Source organism: Mesoplodon mirus, assembly GCF_964341445.2.
Source record: "Mesoplodon mirus genome assembly, chromosome: 14".
NCBI lineage: Eukaryota > Metazoa > Chordata > Mammalia > Artiodactyla > Ziphiidae > Mesoplodon > Mesoplodon mirus.
In genome coordinates, this window is record NC_138990.1 from 70,919,924 (window position 1) to 70,932,658 (window position 12,735).

At 38.1% G+C, this 12,735-nt stretch overlaps 1 protein-coding gene across 2 annotated transcripts in view; it reads right to left on the reverse strand.

Annotated features, from left to right (window-relative positions):
- Window positions 1–12,735, reverse strand: part of PPP4R3B (protein phosphatase 4 regulatory subunit 3B) — a 67,744-nt gene that overhangs the window by 48,872 nt on the left and 6,137 nt on the right. For both annotated transcript variants that reach the window (XM_082643144.1, XM_082643143.1), the window contains exon 3: window positions 6,735–6,833. In XM_082643144.1, coding sequence (XP_082499270.1) covers window positions 6,735–6,833 — 99 coding nt within the window. The remainder of the gene's footprint in view (window positions 1–6,734; window positions 6,834–12,735) is intronic.

Sequence of the window (12,735 nt, forward strand, 5' to 3'; positions counted from 1 at the left end):
GGAAAAAAAAGCAGTGGCATCTGAGATTTTAAGTGGACCTTCAAAGACAGGTAAGATTCTGAGGGGAGATAAAGGTACTCAAAGTGCAAGGGGAAGAGCACAGAGCCAGAGAAATGGAAATATGTGACATGCATATGGCAAACAGCAAAAATGGAAATGTAGACTCTAGCCAGATCATGAAAAGTCAAGCTAAAACACTGGCATTATTGTTCAGGGAAGTGAATGTGTAGCACTGTCCTTTAGAAATTAACCTGGCATCAGCTGCATGAGGCAAATTTGAAAATATAGATAAATTAGGGTGTTATTCCAAAGGCTACATGAACAACTGAATTTGGATAGTGATGTTGGGACAGATATGGGATAGCTACAAAAAGAGAGAAGGAAACACAATGACCCTACAGTTTTAAACCCATCATTGGGAAGATTATGGCTTCTTTAACAAAAACTGGGAATGTGGGAGAGGAATGTCAGTAAGAGTTCAGTTTTATTAAGTTTGAGTTGTTTGAATATCCAGCTGGCAATTAAATCTGTGGGCCTACTACTCTGGAAAAAGAATAGGACAGAAGATAGAGATTTGGCATTAGGGTAACAGTTAAAGCCAGAAGACTCTGACACTAACCAGAGCAAAGAGAAAACGTAGTGTGAGGGGAAGGAAGAAGAATCAGAGGTTACAGAGAACAAATAAGAGGAAACCAGGAGTTAATTTACACTTCAAATGAACATAGTTTGCATATGTTTCGGAATAAAAGCACAGCTCCAGAATCATGCATGTAACCACTAGGTTACAGCATGTTTATTTCTTTGTTATCTAGTATTATCCCTTACAAGTTTCCTGGATTCATCCTGAACATAACCCTGACTGATCTATCTGTCAACAGCACATAAACCCAAGTGTCTACCTGGATGACAACAGTGCTGTCCACCAGATATTTCTGGTTCTCTCCGTCTTGTGGCACGTGAGTTCATTGCTTCCATGAAGTTACATGTAGCTGTGTGACTTGCTTTGGCCAATAAAATGTGAGCAAATTGCCATGTATAACTTCTGGGAAGAGCTTTCAAAAACCAGTGCTCTGATTTGCCACCTTTCTTTCCCACTTTGCAATAATCATGGAAGTATTAAAATGAATTCTCTATCAACTTGGGTCCCTGAGAGGCTCTGTTGAGCACAGCCCCTTCCTCTCCAATATTGGTCAAACAGCATTAAGGGGGCTTCCCTGGTGGTGCAGTGGTTAAGAATCCGCCTGCGAATGCAGGTGACACGGGTTTGAGCACTGGTTCGGGAAGATCCCACATGCTGCGGAGCAACTAAGCCCGTGTGCCACAACTACTGAGCCTGCGCTCTACAGCCCACGAGTCACAACTACTGAGCCCATGCGCCACAATTACTGAAGCCCATGCGCCTAAAGCCCACGCTCCCCAACAAGAAGCCACTGCAATGAGAAGCCCGCGCACTGAAACCAAGAGTAGCCCCCACTTGCTGCAGCTAGAGAAAGCCCCCGTGCAGCAACAAAGACCCAACGCAGCCAAAAATAAATAAATTAAAAGAAAACAGCGTTAAGGAAAAAATCAAACTTTTGTTGTGATAAGGTTCATGGTAAGTCCACACTATCAGTAGGCTTCTCAATGAAAATTTCTCTTTTCCACACTCCTATCCTAGTCCCTTATAGCTACTGCTTTAATTTTTTTTCCCTTTTCAAGGGTCAAACGCTATTACTTTCCCCTTTAAGTCTCATAAGAGAGAACTTTTTCCCTTTGGGAAAAAAAGAGGCCGTCAGTGCTCAACTTCTTCCAACATTCTTCTTTTCCATCTCACAACTTATCTTCATCCAATTCCTTCATCTGTTTCAAAGAAAATGTCTCTACCATTTTCTGAGGTTAGAAGTTCCATATGTACTTCTGATTTTATGCTTTCTAAGAGCTCAATATGTATCAATTATCTTAGCTCTTTTTTAAAAAATTAATTAATTAATTTGGTTGTGCTGGGTCTTAGTTGCCAGCAGGTAGGCTCCTTAGTTGTGGCTCGCCAGCTCCTTAATTGTGGCACGTGGGCTCCTTAGTTGTGGCACGCGAACTCTTAGTTGCAGCATGCATGTGGGATCTAGTTCCCTGACCAGGGATCGAACCCAGGCCTCCTGCATTGGGAGTGCAGAGTCTTAACCACTGTGCCACCAGTGAAGTTCCTTGGCCCTTGTTTTTGTAATTTCTCTCTCCACAATGATTCTTTTGTTCTATCATTCACCATTTCCCTTAAGATACTTATTGCTCTTTAAGCTGTCAATCTTTTTCAGAGAGGAGTTCTATTTTCTTTTTATAAGGGGTTAAGAAATGACAAAGAAATAGGTTTTTTATTGAAATCATTCTTTCAAAGGTCAGCAGTGACCTCCCAGAATTAACAAGTAAAACACAACGTATGGTTCTGTTGAATACAACACAGTAGCTGGGAGCAATAAACTAAATGTGTACTCAGCAACATGGCTAGATCTTAAAAGTACAGTACTGAGTTGTGTAGTAAAAAATTAACCTTGCTAGACCAGCAGAGTGGCCAAACCTAACATTCCTTTCGAAGGCGGAAAAGTTTGTGTAAAAATCAGTGACAAATGGGGAGGAGAAATGGTAACAGAGGGCAAAGGAATAAATAAATAGGCAATGTAATGAAGGAAATCTAATATTAACACTGGTGCCTTACAAAAAGCTCAGAGTAAGAGATGATATTCTCTTAGCTCAATTGTAACAGATGCCTGGAAGGGTGAAGCCATATGTTTCCTAAGTCTACCACTGCTACTGGGACTCAACAAGGTCAAATGGAAGTCTGTAAGTCTACCTGATAGAGCCAACACCACCCTGGGAGACACTGTCATACAATATGATGAACTGGACCAATTATTAATGACTGAGTGGGATTCTTATAATGTGCCAGTATCTACTGACGCTCAGGTTACATCTACTACCATACCGCAATATGGTATAACATTGCCACTGCTGATCCAACTACCTCATGTACATAAGCCTTATGATAATATTGATATTATGATCAAATGTATTAGGAAACTGAATTAAAGCCTCCTCAGCATGTAATGTTGATAGAAAATGACTGGCATGAGGAATAAGTGGACTTACTAACTGTTAACCATCAGCTAATTTCTATACTAAAGAGTTCTCTACGAGTTTACCGTAAGGTACAAACTGTGGTAGATCAAGGAGGGTAATGAGCAGTCAAAATAGTGCAAAAATATAAAAAGTAAATCATGGCTTTACAGGACAGAATAGTTGTTTCTTTAAATCTACTCCTAGCCCAGACTGACTCCTCCAAATGTCAGGCATATTCATACTGATACTATTGCTCTGTCATATAAATGCTCCACTAAGTGTAGATGCTTAGACAAATATGACCATTTTGCTGTAAGAGTCTTGGCCAAGGGCCAAAGGGTGGCCTTTGGAGTAAAGGACTAATCTTGCCCAAAGAAAGATTTGGACCTTGCCTAACTCCTGAGAGTCAACCTCTAAGCACTCTGAATATCCTATCTGTTGGGAGTATTTTTGTTTATCTGGGGACCTTGGGCTATGCTGGACAGTCCACATACATGTGTGGATAACTGTATGGTTTATGGAGGAGATCTTGGGCCACACAATATCAGCTCAACCTCTAGGAGTGCTGGAAACTAGAGTCAGCCACATGGGTAGTCAGCCTGCTTATATGACTAACACCCCAATGAAAATGCTGGGCACAAAGGTTTGGGTAAGTTTCCCTGGTCAGTAATACTCTGTGCATGTTGCCACCCATCGTTGCTGTGAGAAGTTAAGTGCTGTCTGAATGACTATTCTGAAAAGAGAAAACTGGATACTGACGCCTGGAACTCTCCTAGACTCCGCCCGATGTGCCTTTTCCCAATGGTAATTTTAACCTGAATCACATCATTGTAATAAACTTCACCATGAATATAATAGCTGTGTGGAGTTCTCTAAGTCTTTCTAGTGAATTAATGAACCTGTGAGTAGTCTTGGGGACCTCCCGAACTACATAGTGAAAAGAGTAAAAAACAAATTTCAGTGAAAAGTTCTAAGACAAAAGTACAAAGTCATTAAGAATATATATATATATATCCAAGAACATATATTAAACAGCATGTGCTGAGGTGTGGGGAGGGGAAAAGTGGGGCAAAGTATAACTGAATATGCTGATCACTGGAAAATATTATCCACAATATAAATTTATGTTCTAGCAGGCATGTAATTCAACACCCTAGTTCTAAATAAGATGTTTGTCTTCTGTTTTATTCACTCATTTTTCAAATATATACTGAGTACATACACAACGGGTGCCAGTTGCCATGCTGGTATTGGAGGGAGAAAACAAAATAAAATATCACGTTTCAGTAATTTATCATAAAAAAGGTTAGTCTTTATATACTGCTATTAATATTCTGAACAGCCTTATAAATATTATGGAAAAGTAATCTTTCATTTTGAAATTATTGCCTTCATTATTTACATGGAACATTTTTCCCCCCATTTCATAGATGAATGAATTCATGGTTCAAGTTTATTGAATCAAGAACAGAACAGCAAGTATTTATGAACTGCACATGTATGTCTGCAATAGAGGTCACTTTTTTTTAGATCTTACACCTCACTTTACAGAACACTTTGCAAACATAAAATTCAATCTGAATCCTTGGAGAGCACATGAGATAAAAAAGGGTAAAAATGAGGACCTTCTTGCCATCACCATCCACAGGTTTAAAAACAGGCAAAACAAAAAGGTGAAATATTAACAAAACAATTAGGATTATATTCTTATGTGTATTGTACAAATTAAAGAAATAACATATTTACTAATGTTTTCAACTGTTCATTAACTAGAATTCTAGTATGTATGTATACTAATAATGCTCCGGCAATACATGATGCATACATAGTCAGATATGAGGTAGGAAAGAAACAAACCATCTACTCCCAGATAAGAAAAGTTTAGTGATCTAGAGCCATATGTCAAATAAGCTTTCTGTGGAATGATAAGATTCTTACTACACTTTTGTAGGCCACTTTATTACACCGTCTGGCACTGTTATTGGGAGGACCAAGGAAAAAAAATGATTGTGGTCAGATCCATAAAACTAACTCAAGAACCTTCAGTGAGGGCTTCCCTCACTGGCGCAGTGGTTGGGAGTCTGCCTGCCAATGCAGGGGACATGGGTTCGAGCCCTGGTCCAGGATCCCACATGCCTTGGAGCAACTAAGCCCACATGCCACAACTACTGAGCCTGTGCTCTAGAGCCCACGAGCCACAACTACGGAAGCCCACATGCCTACAGCCTGTGCTCCGCAACAAGAGAAGACACCACAATGAGAAGTCCGCTCACTGCAACTAAAGAAAGACCGCACACAGCAACAAAGACCCAACGCAGCCAAAAATGAATAAAAAATTAAAAAAAAAAGAACCTTCAGTGATAAGAATCCCTAGAGGCAAAGCTGATATAAGTGAAATGATGACAGTCGAAAAACACTATAGGGACTTCCCTGGTGGCACAGTGGTTAAGAATCTGTCTGCCAATGCAGGGGACATGGGTTCGATCCCTGGTCCAGGAAGATCCCACATGCCGTGGAGCATTTAAGCCCATGTGCCACAACTACTCAGCCTGCGCTCTAGAGCCTGAGCTCCACAGCAAAAGAAGCCACTGCAATGAGAAGCCTGCGCACCGCAACGAAGAGTAGCCCCTGCTCACTGCAACTAGAGAAAGTCGGTGCTCAACAACAAAGACCCAACGCAGCCAAAAATAAATAAATTTGTATTAAAAAACCCCACTGTAATAGAAGATTAGACTAGGCAACCACTGAAACACAGTGATCTCCATTTACAGAAAATAGTAATTAAAAATGAATTTTATGATTTACCAACTGTCATAGCCCATTTGCCCAAGGAGACATAACTACTAAATGTAATGTGGTTCCCTGAACAGGATTCTGGAACACTGACATTTAAGCTGAGGAAATCTGAATAAATGTAGAATTTAGTTAATAATAATGTATAAATAATAATACATAATAATGTATGAATATTAGTTCATTAATTGTGACCAATATGTATACTAACGTAAGATGCTAATAGGGAAAACTATTTAATAGGGGAAACTGTGAGGGGAGGAGATATCAGGCAGAGGAGTATATAGAAACTATTTTCTGCTCTTGTTTTCCATAAATCTGACACTTCTAAAATAAAAACTTCATTTAAAAAATTCCAATGCACAACTGAAACATATACTTCAATTAAAAAAAAATTCTAGTTACCCTGAGAGTTACCACCTATCCTATATCCTGCTACACTGTAAGTTCCTTCTGAGTTGAAGTCATGAGCACTTTTGATTATTAGTGTCTGGCACACAGTTATCCATACACATTATGCAAACAGGTGACCAAATATTAAAGAAAAGTCTAAAAGCCTTCAACGTAACTATTTAATCTTTTTTTCTGTTAGAAGATCTTTGACATTTTGTAGGGTATTAATTATGAATATATGCTATCAAAATCTAAAGTGGTAAAACAAAATTACAACTTAAAAAAAAATTTCAAGTAAAAAATTTTGATATATAACATAGAGACACTTGTAGGTTAGGTTATCAAATTCTCACATGAAGATACTATCTCTCCACATTCTAATACACATCTTTTAGATATAATGAAAAAATAAATCATGAATGCATGCAAACTTAAGTTAAAAATTACTAAAATAACCTTACCTGACAAATTTTTTCCCAGATCTCATCACAGCCAGCTTTTTCCTGAAAACTTAGTGCCAGATCATAGTTTTCAGCTTCTGACCAAACAATTAATGTATCCTGTTTAAAAATAAAGATTTCTGTATCATCACACCAGAAAAGAAACAACTACAAAGTATAAATAAAAACCAAGAGGACAGGAAACAGCGCAGCAATGCCCCCAGGTAAGTGCAATTAATGTACACTCAAATGACATCATATAACTGTATTTTGTTATCCTTTGAAATTTTAGTAATATCTGGCAATGAAATCATAGCTTTGGTACTGAAAATGGCAGTGAGCAATTTTCTGAAACAAAAAATATTAAAACATGTTAGCAGGCTCTAGCTCATGTTACCAAGATAATGTTTAACGGAAAGTCTAGCATTCTTGGCCAAAATGTCATGTAGACATTCTAATCATCTACTTCCTATTGTTTCCAGAAAGTCAGATGTTCCACTCACTAACCACCTATCCATTTATTTTTCCCTTCAAGCTGGTTACCAGTAGGCTAACTAATGGCTGAAAATTATCCTAAGGTTTGACCCTTTCTATTTTTGCCTTTTTTAAATCTGGAAAAGCCTTCAGGATATTAAGGAATGTGAAACAAAGGTGACAGAAAATACTTGCTCTACCTGTATTACCAGTAGCACCTAGTTTAGCAGCTTCGATAGTAAAAAATTAAGAACCTCAGTTTCAGATAAGTGCTTTTCTGGATGTCCTTAATTATATCCCTCCCAAAAGGTTATGCCTTTAGGGAAAAGTTGTCAACTCCCTTATTAAAAACTAAGGTTTGGTTTTAAATTAAAATACGCAAGTTTAAACACGAAAATCACTATGCAACACCTAAATGAAATGGACTTTTAAAGGGTACATAATAATGAAAGTTTAATATGGCCAAAACTTTGATTTTAAAAAAAATGCACATTTAAGTTTATTCCCTAATTATCAAAAATATAATCTATGAAAGCACCTTATATTTATTAATTGTTCAGCTGACCAGTACTTACAAATATTATGGCCTGATATTAAAAAATATATAAAATTAAAAGTTAGCCCCAGGGACTTCCCTGGTGGCACAGTGGTTAAGAATCCACCTGCCAATGTAGGGGACAAGGGTTCAATCCCTGGTCCGGGAAGATCCCACATGCCGCGGAGCAACTAAGCCCGTGTGCCACAACTACTGAGCCCATGCGCCACAACTAGTGAAGCCCGAGCGCCTAGAGCCCATACTGAAACAAGAGAAGCCACCGCAATGAGAAGTCCTCGCACTGCAATGGAGAGTAGCCCCCGCTCGCCGCAACTAGAGAAAGCCTGCATGCAGCAATGAAGACCCAATGCAGCCAAAAAAAAAAAAAAAAAAAAAGTTAGCCCCAAAGTAATAAAGACAAAGTTTTAAAAATGAAAACATTTCAATACTTTGGTAGCTCATCCCTTAATTAATCTAGGCCTCAGATTAATACTTATCTGCTGTGTGATCAGGTAAGAAGAACACTGAAAATCTACGTTCTAGCTTCTGGCTGGCCATGCTTCTTGGAAGGGATATTTGCCATCAGCTATTCTAAAATTTTATCAGGTTGTTTAAAAACCTTTAGTGGCTTCCACCATGTAGAGAAGGGGTTGTGAAATCTTTTTAAAAAACCAGAGCTCTTTTTATAAACAAAATTTTAGTAAGAATCTCCATTAAAAAAAAGAGAGATAAAAACAAGGCTATTCTAGTTAAAGCACTAGGGCACCCACACAAGCTCCATGTTCTTTCCTCAGTTCCTCAGTTGTTTTTTTAGAGCCCTCCTCAAAACAGCTACATGAACAGTGTTCTCCAAACTTTTAAAAACCGTGTGCCTCAAGTTACTTACATATTATATACATAAGTATAATATTACTATAGCCATATTTTATAAAACATACAGTAAAATAGAAATTAAAAGGCTTATATAAAGATTAAATAAGCAATATTTTAAAATGTTTAAACTGCAATGGCTCCATATCATTATTATTTAGAATTTTAAGACCCAATATAGTTAGGGCACAGTATACCCATAAATGATAGGAGATACAAATCCGTATTTAGTGACATCCTTTTAATAATTCTGAATTTTGGGGGAGGGGCAACTTTTTGTAATATCTATTTTATCATTATTTCGGCTTTGTCACTTGCCCGACAGATTACACTAGGAGTGTAAATGTCAGTTTGACCATTATCTTGTTCACTTGCACTTACAGTACTGTTTTCAACCCACTTTAAGGCACAGGCTCCTTTTGTTAGGGTTACAGGTTAGTTTAAATTGGAAAATATCTGTAAACAGTTAACTGCACATACAGGCTATAACTCACAATAGGCTAGGAACACTTTTCATGGAAACGTTACTCTTCTCTCAGAATACTATTCTTATTTTTGACCCTTGATCACGTGAATTTATTAAATATTCGCAAAATTCAACTTCTCCTTTTGATACAATAAACAGGTTTCTTCTCCAATGATTCATACTGTGCATTCTATTTTGGAGATCACTATTACAACAGAATGAATGAAATTCGAAACCATTTATCCAGGCATCCAAGGCCCTTTGCATTTTGGTTCCATCTACCTTCTGAGAGAAAAGTCGAGGTAAGCAACAAAGTCTGAATTAAGATAACTGAGTCCCCTTCTTCCTATCGTTTTCTTTTGTTCTTTCCTTCCCATTCTTAACAGTAAACTCTTACCCATAAGCCAGTCAAAATCCCAGAAACTAAACAGTATTTATATTCAGAATCCTTTTTCAATGCAAAGAGGACTGACCTTGGGAGATGGTTAAAAAACATAGATTCCCATGCTTCTCCCCTGGGTACAGGTCTGGAGTAAAGCCCAAGAATCCTTATTTTTAACAAGGGTCTCGGGTAATTCTTTGGGTAAGTCAAAATTGAGAAGATGACTGAAGTGTACCTCTAGTTGGTTAACAGAGGATAGGGAAGTGCCATCAAGAGTAGGCACCTTCCATCTCTATGTACCTATCCAAATGGGTGACAAAATTCATCTTTCCTTTTCCTGCTCCTCCGTATCTTACTGTCTCAGAAAAAAGTACCCATATGCGTGGCACACATATCTTTGGGACGTTATTAATGTCTCTGTTTAAACCACGGAAAGCTTAGAGTTTTCTTCTACTAACTAAAACACTTAATCACCACTATGTCCCTATGGAAGTCAGATTTAAAATGAGCTTGCAGGGAGAATTATATTTGGTCTGGTCCTTAAAAAAAACAAAAACAAGCGGGCTGCCCTGGTGGCGCAGTGGTTGAGAGTCTGCCTGCAAATGCAGGGGACAAGGGTTCGAGCCCCGGTCCAGGGAGATCCCACATGCCACGGGGCGGCTGGGCCCGTGAGCCATGGCCGCTGAGCCTGCACATCCGGAGCCTGTGCTCCGCAATGGGAGAGGCCACAACAGTAAGAGGCCCGCGTACCACAAAAAACAAAAACAAAAACAAAAACAAAAAGGTGATTATGTCCAAGTCCAGGATGGGAGTAAGACATGAACTAGAGAAGCTTGACAATCTAGCCTTTACTGTATCAGGTTTTCACAGTGTAGTTTTATTATGCAAAATGGTTATTTTCAATCTTATATATTAAAAACATACTCTTGAGCCAATTACTGTTTAAATCAGAAGTTCTTAATCCAGAGTCTACAGACACCTTAAAATTTTATCTAAAACCTGCTGCATAATATCTATTTTGGGGAAAGGGTCTCCAGTTTTTGTATATTCACAAAGGAATCTGTGACTCATTTTTAAAGGGCCTAACAAACCAATGGATTATCTGTTTCAGTTTTCCTCCTTGATACTGATCTACTTCATTAACATGAATAATATCTAGTCATGAAATATCTGAGATCCTACTGCTTGCCAGACTAACCCTATCTTTGCCCCCAATGACTTTGACAAAATTAATAAAGAGCTCAAGTTTTTCAAAGGAATAATACTTTTTTTTTAAAAAAAGTAAGATGGCAATATTAGATTCAATTTACAAGTTCAAAATCAATTTAAAGTCTGAAAATGAGTGAGATTAACCAGACAACGCAGCATGTAACTCTCTAGTAGTTCCTAATAGTAGCTGACTTAAACTCCTTCTGAGATAGATTTTTAAATAATAGTGTGGTATAACATATAATCCAAGACAGACATGTTGACACTACTTACAAACAGTGGTAGCATCTTATCTTCTCAAAATCTGTGATATATTTGGGTACAATGGGCATAACCCTGAACTATAATGAAGACCTGGGAGCACCGCCCACAGTTTCACTGTCCACTGTTTTGGTGACTTTCAGCAAAGTATTTAACTTCTTTGATTTTCTTTCCTTATTGGAAAAGAGGAAAATGCTGTCTACAAAAGGATTATTGTAAAATTACTATGAATACAGTCATCTTATTGCACTTACGTGCCAGGTACTATGCTAAAGCCCTTTTCATACATTAATTCACAACTATTATGTGAGTTAGGTAGCATCTCCATTTAAAAAATGAGGTTCAGAGAAAATTTGCTCAAAATCATATAGCTAGAAATAACAGAATTAGAAAACTTAAGAGTATCCATCCAATTCTAAACCCATGTTCCTGTTACTATGCCCCGTAAGAAATGTGAACAAATTCTAAAAGATGGCAAAGGTCTTAACAACTTGCTTCCCAAGCGTCTCCCCTGTGGCACTGTAAGAAACAAAAAGGATCCTAACGAAGAAAGCCCCCTCTCCATCTGATTCCCAAAGATTCCTCCATTCCAAACCCCCACCCAGAACACATCTCTACCAATACTCTGCTCCATCTTTCCAACCTAATCATTCACGTCCTCTACTTGTGCACCTGATCTATAGTTCAAGTTCAGAGTGGACTCTACTCATTACAAATTCATGCTGTCATTTGAATGCAGCATTCACAATTGTATAAACCTCTTTCCCTCTCACATACTCATCAGTCCATTCCTCACAGTGGCTCTCAGGCTAAACCCCAACATCCTCAATTTTATCGGATTATTTTGCCAATTAAGAGGTACAATGAGATAAGATCATTTGCATTTCCACCTTCATCTCAGTGGACATTCTTCTAACCAAAACCTAGAATATTCTCAGTCTTTCTCTTGGCAGGATATGAAACACCATGCTGCCTGATTGGCCCTTCTTTCCTTACCACAATTATATTCTCCCTTGGTTTGAAGACGACACATTTTCCACATGCTCTATTCTTTCCAACTGCTTATTCTTTCTTCTTCTTTACTGGGTCTTCCTTCTTCCTGATTACCAAACGCCTAATCCTGCAGCATGCCCTGTCAATTCCACCTTCCATATATATCTCAAATCTATCCACCTCCCCTCTTTGTATCTACTGCCATCACCCTAACTTGATTCAACATTATCCCTAGCTTGGACTGTGCTACACTCTCTCAACCAGTCTCCTAGTTATTGCCTCTCTTCAACTCTACAGACTGACATTACTATTTTGGATCTTGTCACTTCTTTGCTGAAAACTCTTCAAAAGCTTTCAACTGCACTTTAAAAAACCAAACTACCATTAGTGACCAAACCATAAGCAGAACTCAACCAAGTATTATTCGATAAATGAATAAATGTGGACAATTCACAAGACTCAGTCTTAAGCTCTGTTCTTTTCTCAATTTGTATCTACTCTCTCAAAGGAGATCCTCGTTTGCAGCTAAAAATAGTGTTTAATGATTCTCAAATCAGAATCTCCTGCATCAAACTCTCACTCTATCTCTAGTCCCAGGTGTTCAATTTTAAGACCTATTTATTTTACTCCAAAACCTAAATGAAAAAAAGGCACAAAACAATATATTGTTTGCTACCACTTATGCCAATAAAAGGGAGAATTATATATATATATATATATATAAAATTGCATGCATATTTGTTTACATATGCATAAAACCTCTGGCAAGATATACAAGAAACTGGTAACACTGGTGGCCTCTAGCAAGAGAAACTGTATGGACAGAGTCCAG